This window comes from Camelus ferus, chromosome 6 (genome assembly GCF_009834535.1).
Source record: "Camelus ferus isolate YT-003-E chromosome 6, BCGSAC_Cfer_1.0, whole genome shotgun sequence".
NCBI classification, from domain to species: domain Eukaryota; kingdom Metazoa; phylum Chordata; class Mammalia; order Artiodactyla; family Camelidae; genus Camelus; species Camelus ferus.
Genome location: NC_045701.1, coordinates 29,590,728 through 29,611,497, shown reverse-complemented (window position 1 = coordinate 29,611,497; position 20,770 = coordinate 29,590,728). Strand labels below are relative to the sequence as shown.

The following is a 20,770-nucleotide window of genomic DNA, read 5'->3' as shown; positions in this document are numbered from 1 at the left end:
TTTCGTAAACTTTTACTTTTAATCTGTCTTTATTTTTAATGATGGCTTCTTGTCTGTAACATACATTTTATCCAATTCATCAGCATCTGTGTTTAATTGGGTTATTAAGCCATTCACATATATCATGATTATAGATAAAGTTTAGATGAAATTGACAAACTTTCTATTTTATACTTGTTTTATCTTTTTTTTCCAGATTTGTCTTTTTGGCCTTTTATTGGTTACTTGAGTGTTATTTTATATTATTATTATTATTATTATTATTATTATTATTATTACTATTACTATTACTATTATTATTTATTTAAATGTATTCATATTAATAATATTGGCCTATTAGTTACCTCTTTTTCTTGTGATTTTTAGTGGTTGTTTTAGAGCTATAAATACATACTGTACATTTTAACTTATCATAATCTAACTTCAAATTTATCTTTCCAGGTATCATGTAAGAAGGTTACAACAGTGTACTTTCTATATTACCTCCCATCAGCCTTGCATTTGTGTTACTTTATATTTAGCATCTGTTGTTATTTTACTGAGATAATACATTCAACAATATTTTTTATTATTTTGCCTTGCATTGTCATTTACCTTTTAAAGAGACTTATATAATAAAAATATTATCATCTTTTATTCTCTTCTTGTTTTATTTTGTATAGTTCTATTGCTGTTTTCAAGTTCACTAATCTTTTCTTCTGCAATGTCATCTCTGTCAATACCATCCAATGAATTTTCACCTCACAAATAGAATAGTTCAATTCCAACTTTCAACTTGGATTTTTTTTTTTAATCCTCTATGACTCTACTTAACCATTTATAGTAACAGTACTACCTCTTCTCCTGATGATCAAGGTAAATACTCTTTAGAAGGTAGTGATACTTTTCCTTGCCTTCAAGTCTTTTGGAAAGGAAAATGTAGTAATTGAGTAGCAGCAATAGCTTGAAGTTAATACAAATCTTAATGCATCTACTGGTGAAAGCATGTCTCTAAACTTCCAGAACTAGAGTCTAAAGAAAGAATACACAGGGAATAGTCTTGTCCCCAAGCCTGTAGATTCTTCCCACTGGAGACAAATAATCTATAATAGTCATTGATTAAGAGTGCATACTGCCTCCTAGAGAAGCCATCCCGAGACAGCAGCATACAATTTAAAAATTGATGCTTTAGCTGTGATAGCAAATGATTGCTCTAATGCCCTATTAGCCATCACAGTACCTTCTCTGTTACACAGTAAATGTTAAGGCCAGTAGATAGCTGATCATTGGTCAAGTCTTGAATCTCTTTTACTGAAAAGTAAGTTTAATTAACTAAATTATAATAAAATTCTTCTTAGATTTAACACTTTGTATGTCCTCAGAGAGTACTGATGGTCAAAGGCCTGTGGACATGGGAAACAAACTTGCACCTAGCAGTATATATGTTGATTATAGCAGTTCCACAAAGTCAGCATGGAGTCCAAAACATTTTCTCTGTATGCTTCTTTTTTTTAAAATAATTTGTCACAAAATGTCTTCAGGAATTCCACACATCACCCTTGTGTTCCAGACAGAATGAATAAGAGAGTTTGCATCGTCATGGGCTTATTTTCCTTCCAATTCATTATTTTAATTTCTCCAAATCTGTTCTGTATTTTAGGGAGCCCTAATCTATGAAGACTGCATTTCCAGGTCTTTATGTCACCTGATGTCCAGATGGTGACAGATGAGTGACAGTGGTAGATTAATGGAGGGTAGGATGAAGGGAGAAAGAAGAATACACACACACACACACACAAACACACACACAACACACACACACATACATGGCCTTAGTCCATACCTCTGCAGTAGTTCTATGGCTCACTCTGAAATTTATGCATTACTTTCATGGCTCCAGCTTTTCTGATGGAAAAGGTCACCATATTTCCAAATTTGTATATAAGCTATTATAGGCAGAATAATGGTTTGCCAAAGAAGTACAAGAGCTTATTTACAGAAACTGAATATGTTACCTTAACATGGCAAAAAGAAATCTTCAGATGTGATTAAGTTTATAAACTTTGAGATGGGGGGATTATCCTGGATAATTTGGGTGGCCCCAGTGTAATTACATGAGTTTTTAAAAGTGTTGAACCTTTCATGTCTGCAGAAAAAGAGATTGATGGGGCACTAAAGAAGCCAGGAACAATGAAACTTGGGAGGGCCTCAATCTACTGTCCTGGCTTTGAAGAGTATGAGACCATGACCAAGGAATACAGGCACCGTCTAGAAACTGAGAATAACCCCTGTCTGAAAATCATCAAGGAAAAAGAAAGGTCAATCTACAGCCACACGGAATTGAATTGGGAACACAACCAGCATGAGTCTGGGAAGAGATTCTCCCTCAAAGCATCCAGTAAGAAATAGCACTCTGCTGACACTTTGATTTTGTTCCAGTGAGACCAATGGGACAAAATCCAGGTTTTGTTTTGAACCTATAGGATTCTGAGATGATAAATTTGTCTTGGATGATGTCCCTGTGTTTATGGTAATTTGTTAAGGAAGAAGAAGAAAATGAATGCATGCCCACACCCTTGGGCTGTGGTAGGACTACCTCTTCTCCTGCACCCACAGCTTAGATGTGGTGGGAGCTTCCAGCTGATACTCACCTTTGGTTCCCCTGAACATTCCCAGTTAGCATTTTGGCCACTGTGTCACTTGAGTAATTAAATGAATTCCTTTGGTTTTAAATACTTACAATATTTAACATCATTTAACTAAATATTTACAGTGTTTAATGTTACTATAAAAATACATTTCCAAATTAGACCTGAGAAAATAGAGGCTTACGGAGAAGCAAAGAGCATAACTCACCGACTCAGCCCCTATAATTTTCAAGAAGTGGCTACTTGATATATTTTTTCTTTCATGTTATTTGCCACTCTAATTGCAAGGGAGGCTGTATAATGTCTCTAAATGAATTCAAGTTTCTGTTACTAACAAAGAATGGGAGCAGGCTACTCAGCACACAGGAGCAGTCTCTGCTACGTGGTCTTTGCTCATCACTAAACCAGACGCTGGTGAGGAAAATGGTGGCACTGGAATTGGCTGAGGCTAGTGAGATGGAGCATCTTGGACAGGGTTTGAGAATCCACTGAAGTACATAGGCAACTGATCCCAAGAGAATGAGGTTTCATGATGAAGAAAGAAGACAGTCATGGTTGGAAAGCTAACAAGTTCTGTCATAGCCAGTTACCATCATTGTTATTCCACATTGCTCTAAACTTCTAGTTAATGTAATAACACTAAAGAAAATAAATATAAAAATGTTATTAATGTTTGGAGATCATTTTATCAGTAAACTGAAACACAGAAGAGAATGTACTAGAAAAAATGAGAAATAAGATTTCATAATACCAATTATGACTTGAAATATGTAAAAATGAAATCAATAGCAATAAAATCAATTATGCTAAGGAAAAAGTTCATATTTAAGTGTAGTATCAAACTGAGAAATATGCAAAACTGCATTTAATTTAAAAAATGTGTTACCAAAATAAAGTGCTGAAATAATGAAGATGACAAAAGTTAGTTGTGTCATAAAAATAGGCAAATATTTAAAGGGACATAAAATCTTTCTGTAATACTCAATTTTATAATTCTATTCATTTTTTCTACATTTCTTATAAGCTTAATATTGTGAAATCAAAATAACGAGTGGAACTTGTTTTAACTTTAGAAAACAGGTCAATTTAATTTAGAATTAAAAATATGAAAATAAAGAACACTTTGAATGAATAAAGCAATGATCAAACACAATGAGTAAAAGCATGCAGTACCTCCCCAAATGTTAGCAGGTAAAACAAGGGGAAAAAGGAATAAACCTGAAAAAAGAGCCTGTTCTATCTGAAAATTTACCAAGTTCTAAAAAAGCATAACAATCGTTAGTAGAATAAATTATTATTTAATTGAAATGATAAAAACATTACCTCATGTCATTTATAAATAAATTCCAAGAGATTTAACTTTAAATGTGAAAATTTCAAACAATAAAATTTAGAATTAAAATAAACTAGAACATCTATCTTTAGCTAAATATAACATTTCTCATGCCTGTTTTAGAAGCTAAACTACAACAAAAGGAAAAGCATCATACAAAAATCTCATAATTCACCGCTAGTGACATCTTCGAATACCTCCTGAATATTGATTGATGCCTTTAAAGTACTGTCAACTTGAGAGGTTAAAAAACAGGCGTCTCATTTTTTGTAATGGCAAAAGTCTCTTTTAACAATCCCAATTACATTTACTGCCAGTCTCTGAGGACTCTAAAACAATCAAATGAGTTTTCTCCTGTATGACTCCTATCAAGGGATACCTTTATATACTTTTGTCTTTTGAAGCTCAGAGCAGAAAATAAATCACTAGATGATAAAGATTAAGCATCCAGGATTTCATGTTGATGTTACTTCTGAAGTCCAAGTGCAACTGGTAGGTTACATAATCCTGACATGTTACTCTACCTATGTACCACATCTATCACTCCGGTCTCATTTATAATATAACTGTGCTCATTTGGTGATAAAATTCAAATGCCAAGATAATAACTGAGAGGAGGGCTAGGAAGAGGAAATTAAGCTAGGAAAAAACTTGATTTTTAGACAAACAGAAAAAAGCTACAAAAAAATCATTGGAAAGATGTTTACTGGGAATTAAGATAATAATACAGCAATGCAGGCCAAATAAATTGTTCTTAGAGAAAAGGGTATATTTTCAAGATATGCTTAAATTGTTTGCCTATACCAATCAGACTGAATGACTTTTTCTTTGAATTACTGCACTAATGTAGGGACAAGGGTATATTTACTTCTAGGAATGCAATTATTTTTAAAGAGTGATAAGTAATAGAACTGCAAGGATAAAATGCCTGATTGATGGCTTAGAAAATCATGTCACCACTTACAGAATGATGATGCTATCATTACACATGTTAGGGACTATAGGAAGGAATATGTGATGAAATATCCTACCACAGCAGTCTGGAAAAGGCCATATATTTAAACAAACATGAATCTATTAAAAAAGAGAGAGAGAGAGAAATCACTTTGTTCCAGGACCCTATCTTTGTCAAGTTAATGAGCACCTACAAACCTACTTATTTGCGTACTTTAGAGAAACACAGAAGGTAAGGTTCAGAGGGCTATACCTTAGATAAAATAATTGGCTTGCATTAAGAAGGAATTACAAAAACACAAAGAAGGAATGAAGAGTCCCTTGTGTGAATAACTAACAAAGATTTACATTCTCCACTCTATTATTATGCAAAAGAAAGAAGTTTTAACGTTACTCTGTGTGATAGTGTCAAAATAATGGTTAGAGTATGGGCTGCTTATGATAAAATGTGTGTCTTACTGATAGCAACTTTACATACAAAAGTGCATACAATTAAATGTTCATTATGGTTAACATAATATACTGTATCTCTAAAGTTTAAACTGCCTGATAAAAAGGTTAAATATACCCCCACCCCAGAATCACATATATCCTGTTTTCATCTCTGATATTGGTATTAAGTCTTGCTCTAGGCTTTGTTAAAGAAGAAAAGGACTGGAGATGATCAATAAGCATAGAATAAGATTTGAAAAATAAAGGTAAAATCAGACAAACAGAAGAGGCTCTACAATAAGTAGATTTATGCAGACTGATACTGACCTAGTCCCCTTTTGGTACTTGGGTACACTCATTATATGTGAAAATATACAAATTAAAAACAAACATCTGATAAAAATGGTCATTTGATCCAATTTTGCAATGGTTGGATAAGAATGCACAGAAGGGATACACTTACTTGTCTGACCACATCAACAGAAGAGTTAGCCAATACGTGAAATGAGCATCTGTAATTCTGAGAGTCAACCTGGGTCATTCAAGTCTCAAACCTCAGTGCTTGGGTTTACTCTCAGTAAACTATGTGGCTGTCTCAACATCCAACTTTCTATAAACAAGATGGTCATAATCAGAATCTCTACTTAGGTCACTTCAGGACGCATAATGGACATCGTGTGATTTCAGCAATTCTTTTTAATATGGCAAACTTTTCATTGCATACTGGGCATGTCACAAAAATGTGTCAGTAAATGAAGTTCCTGAGACGCATCCACAAAAGATAAAAACCTGATGCTTTTGAAAACTCGATCACTCTCCTAAACTAACTATTCAAGTACAGTGTGATCCGGAACTGAACATGAAGGGAGATGAGTTTTCTCAAGTGTCTAACTGAGCTTGCCCTGTACTAACCAAGAGACTAATTTGATTTAGTTGGATCCAGACCCATTACACCTTTACGGTCCTGTGGTCTGTGAAATATCTCCAACTGAAAAACACCTACAAAGCAGTCCTATTGACAAAATGGTTGTTGCCCTAGTAAGAAAGAGGATGCTTAAATAAAGACTAAGTTCCCTGACCTGTCATAGCCGATATGTTTTCCCCTTTCAGACAACTTCTGACAGGACTCATGCAAAATGATGAATGGATCTCCTGACTAACACATCAAGTGTTTCTGAGTTCATCCTGCTGGGACTTTCCAGTTCTCAAGAAATTCAAATACTCTTTTTTGCAATCTTCTTTCTCATTTACGTGGCCATCATAGTAGGAAACCTCCTCATTGTGATCTCTGTGATATTTGATAACCATCTTCACTCCCCCATGTATTTCTTTTTGGCAAACTTATCATTTTTTGACTTATGTCTTTCCTCTGCTGCAACTCCAAAAGTGATTTCAGACTTCCTCAGAAAACGCAAGACCATCTCTTGGTGGGGCTGCATGACTCAGATGTTTTTTATGCACTTCTTTGGAGGTGGAGAGATGTCTCTTCTGATAGCTATGGCCATCGACAGGTATGCTGCCATATGCAGACCTCTGCACTACAAGACCATCATGAGTCACAAGGTGCTCACTGGGTTACTGCTGCTCTCATGGGCAGTTGGGCTCATGCATACCACGAGCCAGATGGTTTTCACAGTGGGTTTGCCCTTCTGCGGCCCCAATGTCATGGACAGCTTCTTCTGTGACCTTCCCCTGGTCATCAAGCTGGCCTGCACTGAGACCTACAACCTACAGCTCTTGGTGGCTATGAACAGTGGACTCCTGTCCCTGGGCTGCTTCCTCCTCTTGCTCATGTCCTACATTCTCATGCTGGTCACCATCCGGCAACACTCCTTCAGCGCATCCTCCAAGGCTCTGTCCACACTATCTGCTCACATCACTGTGGTCACTCTCTTCTTTGGTCCTGCTATCTTCATCTATGCTTTCCCGTTTAATAGCTATTCTGTAGATAAGTTTCTTTCCATATTTTACTCTATAATCACCCCTTTCCTTAATCCAATTATTTATACTCTGAGGAATCAGGAAATGAAGGCAGCTATGAAGAGACTGAGCAGGCAGCATATGGTTTCTTGGCTCACCCACTAATTTATGTCTGTAACAAATGATTGTTTTGCATTCTCTGCTATTTGGTGGTCTTGAGTCTTAAAATATTTATCCAAATATTTGAAATGGATGTGTTAAATAATATCAGTTTTCTTCCTTCCAAATATGTGGAATTATGAAGATAATTTTTATTTAAAACACTAATGGAAAGTGTTCATACCACAAATGTAATACATATGTAAGCATGCATTCATTAACTGTTTATCTCCTTACCTTAGAATTAAGGGAATCTCTGATGAATGTTTAAAATACATAAGCATTTAAGAAGAAGAAACATAATGTAATATACATAAGTATGTCTTCTTATAAAAATTTTTATTTCAGTAACTCAATCTGTGAAAATATGAAACTTTGGTAAGATGACACATTATATGGTGTTTAGTATAAATTTTCATTTCTAAAGTTATATGTAGTAACTTAATTGGTATTAAAAATATCTACCAATGTATGTCAAGCACACCGAGTCTTCACAGAGGAGTTGTGATTTGAATAAGAATTTGAAGAATATTGTTCCATTGTATGATCTCAATAGGCTAATTATTCTTAATAGAATTTCAAAATATGCCTAGAAATAAACATGCCAAACATAAAGTTGCATACCCAAATAATTTTTAAGAATCAATAAAATTGAAATATTAAAGATTAAAACTATTAACTGCATATTGTATCTTGTTACCATAGGTAGCATGGATACTCAATGTTCTTTTAACTGAATTCTGTCATTTATGAAACATTTTAAAAAATATCTACTAGGTACAAAATACTGTCCCAAGCAATACAGATACATGGTTAACTTCACAGGCATGTTCTCTGCCCTGGAGAGAATAAGAAGAAGCATCTGTGTTAGATGTGGTGGTATCAGAAGACCACTTTAAAGAAGAGATGTTTAAACCAACACAAAAAGAAAACTGAAGAATCTGAGTGGGGAAAAGAGCATTCCAGGCAGAAGGGCCAGTATTTAGAGATATTGTGAAGTGAGAAAGACCTGGTAGGTACTGAAGGCAGACCTTTTTGAGAGAAGTTGATGTTTTAAAAAAAGAAAGAACTATGCCGAGATTTTATAGAAAGGAAAAGACCAGAATAGTCAGACCTCGTGGATCCTTTATTTTGGCAATATAAAGCCATTAAACTGTTTTGAGAACAGGAGGGAATAGATTCAACATACTTTTAAAGTCTGATGAAGATCTGTCCTCTTAAGTGGCAAATAAATGGTAACAAAAGTGAAAGTGGAGAAAACAGTTAGTAGGCTGCTTTCAGGTTGTAAGCCTTATTTATTAAATGATCCAAACAGCGAGTTTAAGGAAACGTTGCAAAGAGGCCTTCCAAAGATGGAGACAAAATCTGATTTATGCAAACATCTTGGGTACCATCTCTTTGATATCCTTTATTTTACAAAACAATGTACCTGGAATATCAAACTTACTTATTTTCCTTCCTTATCCCTTTCTCTTTTTTTGCCCTACTTTAGTTTGGCCTTAGACAGTGTGCTCTTAACATTTCAGACTTATTCTAAAAAATTCTATGTGTACCAACTGGTATGGTTAATCTAGTCTGGACATCAATATTGTGCTCATATTATTATTTCTAACTTCTATTTTTAAAAATCCTTTCCTGTCTTGCAAATATCCCCTCAAATGCCGCACTAAATTGTGGCATACATCTCCTTAGCAGAAATATTTTTTAAATTTTGTTTTCATGGTAATTCTAATTGCTAGTGGCTGCCTGGGGAATTAAATCGAAAAAAATTCTGAGGCTCAGTGAGAAAGAGTGAGTAATATATTAGCAATGACTGCTATGTGCTTTGGAAATGGCTGTGGCACTACATTTAACATATACTTACAACCCTCACTTCCTTGTAATCTTTTCAAGAGGATTATAATTAAGGAACCATAAGAATACAGAAAATTTCCTCAAGCAGGCGAACTCATCTGCAATCATGTATTGCTACTCAGCCTTTAGAATTTTACTTGCTTAATTACATTGTTTTGCCATAAAAATTTTACTATACTCGCTTCCATGATTTTCCTTTAATACTGTTGAGCCATCATGAAGTTAAACATAATTGTAAAGGACTACATGAAATTCTAAATCTTTAGAATGGTTGACTGCTAAACGCCACTAACTAATCACGTGTTGATTACCCATAAGCATTTATTGATCACCATGGTGAAAGCCTCCCCTGATTGTTCTAGATCATGAGCCTGTGTGCGCTCTCTCTCTCTCTCTCTCTCTCTCTCTCCTCTTCTATAATAAAAGGAGATTTTTCTCTATGTTAAAAACTGGTCTATAGTGTATGAATTTCCTCATATGCCATGCTCTGTGTGGACATCGTTTAATTTTAATTGAATAAATGATTCAGTTATCAGACTACAACTATTCAGACTTGATGAAATCAAATTCACAGAATTATAATTTTCTCAAGCCCATCATCTATGATAGATCCATTTTCTACAAATGGGCTCACTTTCTACCAACCAAAACATTTGAGTTAGTGATTTCTCTGGAAAGCACTTATTAGAGAAAGTCCACATGGTTGATACATGTGGTGAATTCACAATCCACTTAAATAATGAGAGAATAAGTCCTTGCTCTGAACTCTGTGGGCAACTAAGTAGCATGTTTATTTTAATAATTCCCTCTGGGGGTTAATCACCACTCTGCATCTTCTCTATGTTTCTTGTCCCTTTTTCCCCTGATCTGCAAATGACTGTTATGTATGACATGGAGATAAAAAAGGTAAACAATATATATTTAGAATCTCACTACGTCTACATGTCTTTGAAGAGGCCACTCCACAGCTAGAACTGGTAGGTTTAAATAGCAGTGCTAATGACATATAGAAACTGTATCCTTAAATTTGACACAATATTGTAAAAGGATTATAAATCAATAAAAAAAAAGTTAAAAAAAAAAGAAATTGTATCCTTTAATAAAAGAAGGAGACTCTATAAGAAACTTAGAAATGAATGATAACCATACTATTCTGATCATGAGAGCAACAGTACAAGACAATTTGAGTCAGATACCATCTGGACAAATGTATCTAGTTTAAGTAAGAAGAAGAGCCAGTCTGTGATTGATAAATAAATATCACTGACATTCCTGATCTGAGAGGTCAGTTTTGTAATTTTAATTTGTATTTTTAGAATATAAACTTGGGTTCATTTAATCCCTATGAGAGAAAAATGAAATAATTTAGAATATGGTATAATAATGGAAAAATTAGTGTCATCCTTGGCTACATTTAGCAATCTGTGAGAAGTCTGAAGTGTAATCTAATAAAAATCTCAGATAAAGAAAATGGAAAACATTGACTTGTTTTATTTTATGTTAATTTACTTATCTATGTTTTTACTTTCATACACTTGAGTATTTATTTCAACTCAGAAAACACTGGAATGCTGAGATAAGTGATCAATTTAAATTAATATATATATTTTTAATTTTCCCCTCCAGCCTACATTTATTTTCTTCATTGAAGTGATACGACCTTTTATTCAATACAGTTGTCTAATTATACTGCTGACATACTTGTTTTGGTAATTGCTGCAACCCAAGGATAATTTCCTATTTTTCTAAAGCCACTAGCCCTTTTCTACCACTTATTTTAATATTTTAAAGTTAATCAATATACAAGAATAAAATCCTTTGTGCACTTATAGTGTTGAATATTTTTCTAGCAAATATACAAGTTTATTTTTCAATTAGGAAAATATTTATAATGGTTATTTTGGCAGCAAGTCTGATTTTTCACGTTCCAAATATTTTTTGTGATAAGAGAATATTGCCCATGGGTTATCTAATCCATGAATAGCTTAACACTCTTATGAGAAAAAAATTATTTAAAAAAAACCCTCAATATCAATAGAAACTTCATAGCCTATATTTTTTTCAAAAGAACTACCAGATACATATTTTCACATACACTGTTAAAGTGCTTTTGTGAAAATGTATAGAAAAGAGTTTACTACTGAATATAGACACAGTTTTGAACATTCTAAAGCTTTTTTCTTTCAAGCAAGCACCACAGTTGAAAAGGACTGAATAAGTTTTCTTCATTTAGTCACACGAACGGCACAGAAAAGGCTAGGTTCCCCAATCACAGGCCACCCATCGCATTCTCAAGCTCCTGCTAGAGAAGCCAAACCTTGTCTGATCCAGTTTTACTCAATTGTCTTTCATTTCTTTTCAGTTCAATGTTATTTGCATAATAAATGCCACTCAAACATTTAAATTTTCCATGTGAGCTTTATGTTAGAAAGGACCGTTTTCTTTTTCTAACTCTAACTTAGTTTTACCTGTGTCTGAGTAGAAATATAGATTTTTAAAGATATTTCATATTTGATCATATTTACAAATTGTCATAATGAATGATTTCATCTACCATATCAGATTTGATTCCTTCTATACGTACATTTAGCTGGATATATTTTATAAATATGCTTGTAAATTTTCAAAAAACCCTAAATCAATAAATATTATTTGATTTTAATTTTCCAATTTTATACAACAAACAGTAAAAATTACTTTTATGATTCTCCTCAGGATTTTTTCTAGTTAGTATTTTGAGATTGAGGACTGCATAATTTTGAAAATAATTTCATAACTTGTATGTAGACTCAATTACTACATGAAATACAACGCCAATGTGATGACAATAATTTCTTATAAAGAAGACAACTAGGAAATTATATCATATTGACTAAAAATAATATTTTCATTAACACTGTCTTCTTTACCAGGTTTTCCATAGTAAAGGCTTCAGTGGTCCTTTTTGGTTTAGGTATCCTTATAATCACCAGAAAATGAGATCATGTTAAAGATAAAATTTTGTTAATGCACATACATACATAGCATCTATGTGTACAATGAAATATACAAATATATTCCATATATGTTACCCTTTATAGTTATAACAATCTGGGAGGTTGAAGAGTAGCTATTTTATTTTTATAGAAAATAAATCAATGTTGAAAAGAGTTAAGAGTATATTTCCCTAGTAAATGATGAGGCCAGGACTAGTTGAATCTTGATTCTTGGTTCAGTTGTTTGTTTGTTTGTTTTTTTAATTCTGATAATTGGGCTAAACAATAACTTCTGAATATTTCATTAACTATAAAGCAAAAAAAAAAAAAAAAATCAGACGAGATTCTCTACATTCCATCCTGGTACTCCAGAACTAGAATGTGGTATAAGTGCCTGTGTGCACGTGTGTGATTCTATATGTGTGTCTTTGTGGTTGATGTGTACCATTAATAGTTTGTTTTGTTTTTTTAAGGAAAAAGAAACAGAAAGCTGAGACCAAAAGATCTAAATCATAATGAAAAAGTAGCTAAAAGTGAGCCAACAGTGCCAGCTCAACGTGGAAAAACATAGAGTGCAGGTATCAAGGATGTATGAGCCAGGATAACTGTCAAGAGTCAGTCTGCACACAAGTATGAAAAGTTAGAGGAAAGCAAAGCTTACCAAAAAAATGTAAGTACTCAGGAGCCAAGGAAACATAAACACTACTTGTAAAAGATTTGGTGGTTGATCAGAGAGCATCTACACCCTGAATGCAAAGGGGCAAGAAAGAAAACTCCAGCCAGGATTCCAGCAACAACTGATTCAGGAAAATAGGCAAAAAAGTAGAGGTCAGTAGTTTTATTCAGGAACCAAAGAATGGAACACAGAACACTATTGAAAAAAAAATTTTTAAGAAATTTTTAAAAAAGAAAGAAGGAAGAGAGGGAGAGAGGGAGCAAGGAAAGAAGAAGGGAGGGAGGAAGGAGGGAAGAATCGAAGGATGGGAGGGAGGGAGGAAAGAAGGGAGGGAGGGAAGAATGGGAGGGAGGGAAGGAAAAAGGGAGGAAAGGAAGGAGAAGAAAGGGAGAAAGGAAGAAAAAAACCTGGACACTGAGAAATATTTATGTTTTTGTTCAGTAACTTCTTAGGAAGCTTATTTTACTATAATTTTGGGGAGGTAAGAGCATATGACAGACTGTAGGCAGCTTAAACTTCAGGAATAAGTGAAATCATTGGTATATTTCTTTGGGATGAAAGGGAGGAGTGAGAATATGATATAGCTAATAGAAGACAGTACCCTAAAGTAATTTGCTGAGTGGGTATGTAATTCAATTCATATGAACTTATCTGAATATTTCAAATTAGGGAAGTAGAAAAGGTTAAAGATTGAATCCTAGGCACCAAAAAGTTACACGATATATTCCTATCCACTTGAACCAACTCATGACTGATAGCCATTTGACTCTTTTAGTCATTGACCCACTGAACTCATGGTTCATGAATTCATGAACTCCTGATAGAAACAAATGAATCTGGAGACAAAATCGATGGCTGCAAACTAGATTTACAAAATTATACAATAAATTTTCCGTCTTTTGTGCCTTTCTGTCTGAAAATAAATGCAATAATGTGAATGTGTATACAAGTAATGTGCTTGCATTAATCAATTAAATCTATTTTTCAAAAATGTCCATCTCTCTTTCTATAGGAATCAAGTACTACTTTCTATATGACCATATCTTCAAAACTACTACAGACTACATTGTCACCTTTTCCAGATTATCTTCATTTTAAAGAATTTCTGAAAACTCCTACATAGACTAGATGAAAATGGTGAATAGCTCAAAGATATCTGAGTTTGTTTTGTTAGGACTCACCAACACTCGGGAGCTTGAAATTATCTTTTTTTTCATATTTTTGTTGGCATATGCAGCAATTATGGCAGGAAACCTTCTCATTGTGGTCACCATAACCTTTGACTCCCATCTGCACTCCACACCAATGTACTTCCTCCTTGGTAATCTCTCCTTTCTTGATATGTCTATTTCTACCATCACAACCCCTAAGATGGTCACAGATTTTCTCAGGGAGAATAAAATTATTTCTCTGTGGGGCTGTATGGCTCAGATGTTCTTCCTTCACTTTTTAGGGGGCAGTGAGATGACTCTTCTCATAGTTATGGCTGTTGATCGGTACATTGCAATATGCAAACCTCTTCACTACACGACCATCATGAACCGCCGGGTACTCACAGGCTCTGTGCTGTTGTCTTGGGCTATTGGTTTTGTGCATACGATGAGCCAGATGGTTTTTACAATCACTTTGCCTTTCTGTGGCCCCAATGTAGTGGACAGTATTTTTTGTGACCTTCCTTTAGTTCTAAAGCTTGCCTGCACTGAGACCTATGTTCTGGAGTTGCTAGTAATCGCTGACAGTGGACTGTTGTCTTTCATCTGCTTCATATTGTTGCTCATTTCCTACATTGTCATTCTGGTAACTGTCCAACGTCGATCCTCAGGTGGCCTCTCCAAGGCTCTGTCCACATTGTCTGCTCATATTACCGTGGTCACTCTATTCTTTGGGCCGTGCATTTTCATTTATGCTTGGCCGTTTAGTAGCTTTTCAGTGGATAAATTTCTTTCTGTGTTTTATTCAGTTATCACACCCTTACTGAACCCCATTATCTACACTCTGAGGAATCAGGAGATGAAAGCAGCCATGAGTAGACTGAGGACCCAACACGTCAGCTCCAGACAGACCTTCTAGGCAACAATCATGATGATGAAGTTTTTTAAAGCAAAACCCATATATATATAACATCTCAGAACAAGTTGCTATTAATTTTTGTTTGTAGATTTTAAAGAATATTTATAATATATATTAAAATTACCAACTGCTCCCTCATTACACCTCTATTTGGTAAAAGTGGTTCACTAACTATTGTTGGAAACCCAGAAATATCTAAGACTAAATCTCATTAAATAAAGAGAAATAGAATATGAATTTGTCCATTCTTAAATCAGAATTAAGGCTCTTTCAGCTAAATTCTTTAGTCGACTGTGCAAAAAACAGCATTAACTAAACTCACAAGCATACACACACACAAACTTACATTTTTGTGGGTCCTAAGAATTATTACTTTTTAAACAAGGCAAACAAGCTAGCTTTTATGAGTAGATAGATTCAAATAGCAACTGTCATCTGCTGGCCAGAAGTACGTATTTCTTTCTGTCTTAGGAAAACAGAAATTCCACCTGACATAAGTTACACACAGCTCATTTTACCTTACTCCATCATTCATGCTTGTACTTGTAGGTGTTCTCATATATCAAGAATCAAGTAAGAACATTAATATTGTGTCAATCCATGTGGAACAAGGAATAAATGAAGAAGCCCCTATATATTCAGTCATTCACTTTACAACAAAACACAAAGTATTCAATCTACTTATGTTGCATAATGTGTGCTAAGTTATAAAGTTTGGTCTATGATCCGTGGGCGTTAGAATAAAAAGACATTCTATGACCTCTCTGGTATCAAATTCAAATGTTCTGCTTTTCCCTAAACACTCAGTGATCCTTTTTTAGGCTTCTACCCAATATTTTTTTCTTCATTGCCTTTTGAACAGTATGTGTAATATACTAACTATAGGCTAAAGGGTGATTTAAAAATACATTCCTAGCCATATGTGTGTGACGTATTTTAGACTGAATTTTTATTTTTAAAAATGCTCTAAGGAGGATAGACACTGGGTCCCTGGGGATCACTGAACATATCTGTCTTTCTGATGAACTATTTCAATCATAGAGTTTAATGTAGACACTGACATAACATTTAGTTTTGAAAATGTTTAACATTTATTGTCATTTCCATCCCTTTTACTAAAAAAGCGGATTTTTAGAAACAGTAAAGACCCCTAAGCAACCCTCCACATTCAGTTATTTTATCATACCAAAGACAATCACTATCTTCAACTACATATTATTCCTTTGTATATTTTTAAATTATTTTTCTCATTTTTCACATATTGTGCATAATGCATTTTGCACAGCTTTAATGTGATATAAATGAAATCTATATAAATGCTACTATTCTAAAATTTATTTTTCACTCAATTTAATGTTTTAAAGATTTATCTGTTTAAATACATGCTGCTCTAGTTCACTCTTTTTTAATGTGGTAAAGAATAATATCTTAATAATTTTTAAGTGTACAATAGGGTTAACTATATGTATTTTGTTGTGCAACAGATCTCTAGAACTTTTTCATCTTGCAAAACTGAACCTCTGTACTCACTGTACAAGTGCTCTTTTCACTTCCCCCTAGTCCTTGGCAACTACCAGTCTACTTTCTGTTGCTAAGGGTTTGACTACTTTAGATACCATATATAAGTGGATCGTGTAGTATTTATCTTGTTGTGACTGGTTTATTTCACTTAGAATAATCTTCTCAAAATTCAACCATGTTGTAGCATGACAGGATTTCCTTCTTTTTAAGGTTGAATTGTATGTATATGCCACATTTTCTTTATCCAGTCGTCCATAAATGGACATTTAGGTTGTTTCCACCTCTTGACTATTGTGAGTAGTGCCGCAATGAACACGAGTGTACAAATATCTCTTCAATATCCTACATTCACTTCATTTGTTTATATACTCAGAAGTCAACTACTTGTATCATATGGTAATTCAATTTTTTAAATTCTTGAGGCAACTCCATACTGTTTTCCAGAACAGCTGCACCACCATTTTATGTTCTCATTAACAGTGCAAAGGGCTCCAATTTCTCCAGTTCTTCACATCCTCACCAGTGCTTGTTGTTTTTTGGATTTTGTTTTGACAGAGGCCATCCTAAGAGGTATACGGTAACATCTCATTGTGATTTCGATTTGCATTTCTCTGATGATTTGTAATGCTGAACATTTTTTCACATGCTTGCTGGCTATTTCTATATTGTCTTTGAATAAATATCTATTTAAGTCCTTAACCCATTTTTCACTGGGTTATTTGGTTTTGTATTTTAAGTTGCAAGAGTTTTTCTTTTACTATATTCTGATGTTAACTCCTTATAAAATATATGATTTGCAAATATTTTCTTTCATTCTGTAGGTTGCGTTTTCACTCTGTTGATTGTTTCCTTTGCTACACAGAAGTTTTTAACATTGATGTAGTCCCCTTTGTCTTATTTTTGCATTTGCTGCCTGTGCTTTTGGTGTCATATCTGACCAATAAATGCCAAAATCAGCATCTTGAAAGTTTTTTCCTGTTTCCTTCTACAAGTTTTGTAGTGTCACTTCTTACACTTACGAATTTAATTCATTTTGAGTTAATTTTTATATATGGTGTAAAAGGATGTAACATCAACTTTTATCTGTGGATATATAACTTTTTCACACCACTTCTTGAATTTAGTTCATTCATTTTAGCGGCTACAGTGTCTACTATTTCATGGATATTCCAAAATTTATTTATCTCACCTCTTGGGGAAAATTTAGAATTACCTAATTATTTACTGTTATAAATAATGTCTCAATTGAGTATACATATATATGCTTCTTTGTGTGCATGTGATAATTTCTCTAGGATATTTACCTAAAACTGAAAGTGCTGAGTTGTAAGGTATAATAAACTTCCTAACTTTACTAGAAATTACTAAAGTTCTTTTAAAGTTATAGATATTTATACCCTATGAGGGGTCCTAATTTCTCCATGACTTTTTCAATACAGGATTTTGCAAATTGTTGTGCTTTTTTTTATTTAGATGTATAAAATATTTTTACTTTAAATAAAAATTTTAAATACTAATTTTAAAATATTTATTGCATTTCCTTGGTTAATAATGAATTTGGGCATTAATCTGAGTATTTCTTTGACCCCTTCTTTCATCTTTCCAGTTCATAGTTCTGCTGATTTTTCTTTTGGGATGTTATCTTTTTTATGTTAAAAAAAAAAAAAAGATTATATAAACTGGAAATATCTTCACTCCTGTAGATTATATTAAAATTTTGTGATGTTTATAGATACACAAAATTTAACATAGTTTATCAATTTTTCCCCTTACGTTTGTGAGTTTTGTCTCTTATATAGTACATTTTCTACAAATGGCAGCCCAAAATATTTTATTGACTTTACTTTTTAAAATAATTTTTAAAATTTCTTTTTCACACTTAGTTATTTACTTCAACTAGAAACTTTGTATTTATATCTTACAGGAATCTAATTTATTTTATATTGATATAAACAGTTATCCAAATATCATTTATTGAATAGTTTTTCCCTACTAATTATAATGTCATTTTTGCTATATATCAATTATTCGCATATCCTTGGGACTGTCTTAGCCTCTAATTCTGTCACTTTTTCTCTCAGATAAGATACAAAACCTTAACTATGGTTAATATTTAGCATAGTGAATCTACAAGTTCAAAATATTCTACATTATTATATCTAAGTTGTTCTTGTCAATTAACTTTTCCAGATGATTTTAGACTAAGTTGCCAAATTCCTCAAAAACAATTTTAGGACAGCAACTGAAATTGGATAGAATTTATAGATTAATTTGGGAAGAAAAGATAACTTTGTTTTGATTATTCTAATCCATTAACATAGTATATCTCTTTACTTAGTTACATTTTATTTTGTAATATTTAGTGATATTTTAATAGATTTGTTATCAGGCATTATATTTTCTTGCTATTACAATGAATTCTCTCTTACTGTGTCTTTTAGTAGGTCATTACTGATGTAGAAAAACAGCAGATTTTTGTATATTCACTTTATATTCAGCAACTATGTTGAAATTTCCTACCAATCATTTTTATTCTTTCTATAGGTTCCTCTCAATATCCTAATGAGTTTATTTAGAAAACAAATAGTTTTTTCCTGATCTTTTCCAAACCAAGTATTTGATGTTTATTTACATTTATTCATATTGCATTGGTTAGAACCACTAGTACAATGCTGAAGGGAAGATATTTTCTTTTTTCTAATTTTATAATGTTTATTTCTAAAATAGCATCATGGACTATACTTTTTTAAAATTAAGATATGTCTCTTCTATTAATATATTTCTAATCTTTTTTAAAATTATAAATGCTTCTTGAATTCATAAAATTTTTATGCATAATTTGGGATACCTATCTTTATTCATTTAATCTACATACATACACCAATGGATCAAATTATTATTGGCAACATTTCTTTCTTATATATTTTTCTTTTTTTCTAATTGAAATATTGTTGATATAGTATTAGAGTCATATTAGTTTTAGGTGTACAATATAGTGATTTTGACATTTATATACATTAAGAATTGATCACCACAATAAGTCCAATAAACATCTGTCACCATACAAAGTTGTTACAATATCATTGACTACATTTCCTAAGTTGTATATTAAATTCCTTGCCTTATTTATTTTATAACTGTAAGTTTATATCTCTTAATCCCCTTCACCTATTTTTCCAAATCCCCCACCATACTCCAGTCTGAATATAGTGGTGATCAATTCTTAATGTATATCTTAAATGAATTTAATAGATAAAAACAGAACATCCCACCACAATGTAGCAGAATATACAATCTTTTCAAGTATACATGGAATATTCTCCAGGTTAGGTCACATGTTAGGCCACAAAATAAGTCTCAATAGATTTAAGAAGATAGAAATAATATCAAGCATATTTTCTAACCACCACAGTATGAAACTAGAAATAAATTACAATAAGAAAACTGAGAAAAACACAAACACATGGAAGCTAAACATGCTACTAAAGAACCAATGGGGTTTTGATGACATCAAATAGAAAACCAAAAAATACTTTGAGACAAATGAAAATACCAACACAATATAACATAATCTATGGGATGTAGCAAAAGTAGTTCTAATAGGGAAGTTTATAGTTATACAGGCCACCTTAAGAAACAAAAATAAATCTCAGATAACCAATATAACTAGAAAAAGAACAAAGCCCAATGTTAGTAGAAGAAGGAAATAATGAAGATCAGATGAAAATAAATGAAATAGAGACTAAAGAAAATAATAGAAAAGATAAATGGAAACAAAGGTTGCTTCTTTGAAAAGATAAACAGAATTAGTGAATCTTTACCAAGTCTCACCAAGAAAAAGAGAGAAGTCAAGTAAATAAATTGAGAAATGAAAAAGGAAAAACAAATACCAACATTACAAAATTACAGATGATTATGAGACTGCAATAAACAATAATGCACCAACATATATGACTATCAGTTTAAAGCAAACAATTATAAAAATGGGTTCATATACTTAAAAAGCAGGGTAACAAAAAATCAAAAATACACAAGAGTCACAAAAGCCAAAAAGAAACCAAGAAACTACTAAAAAAAATTATCAAACCACACACACACACACACACAAAAGAAAAAAAAGAAAGAAAAAGAAAAAGATAGCAACAAAGAGGAAATATCAAATCAAGTGGAAAACTAAATTCAAAATGGCAATAAAGATACATCTATCAGTAATTACTACAAATATCAATGGACTAAACGCTCCAATCAA

The 20,770-nt window shown here is 32.8% G+C and overlaps 3 protein-coding genes across 4 annotated transcripts in view; 2 read left to right on the top strand and 1 right to left on the bottom strand.

The window, feature by feature from the left end:
* Window positions 1-20,770, bottom strand: part of LOC102505575 (olfactory receptor 11G2) — a 442,453-nt gene that overhangs the window by 245,144 nt on the left and 176,539 nt on the right. The gene's annotated exons all lie outside the window — the stretch shown is intronic.
* LOC102523707 (olfactory receptor 4K13) lies at window positions 6,406-7,431 on the top strand. The gene has a single exon (XM_006191236.2). The coding sequence runs from the start codon at window positions 6,490-6,492 to the stop codon at window positions 7,429-7,431; it is 942 nt and encodes a 313-aa protein (XP_006191298.1). The 5' UTR covers window positions 6,406-6,489.
* Window positions 14,059-15,000, top strand: LOC102514676 (olfactory receptor 4K13-like). The gene has a single exon (XM_006191205.2). The coding sequence runs from the start codon at window positions 14,059-14,061 to the stop codon at window positions 14,998-15,000; it is 942 nt and encodes a 313-aa protein (XP_006191267.2).

Bases quoted from the DNA above. Each gene is read 5' to 3' on its own strand.
- LOC102514676 (XM_006191205.2), top strand. From the start codon at position 14,059: ATGAAAATGGTGAATAGCTCAAAGATATCTGAGTTTGTTTTGTTAGGA.
- LOC102523707 (XM_006191236.2), top strand. From the start codon at position 6,490: ATGGATCTCCTGACTAACACATCAAGTGTTTCTGAGTTCATCCTGCTG.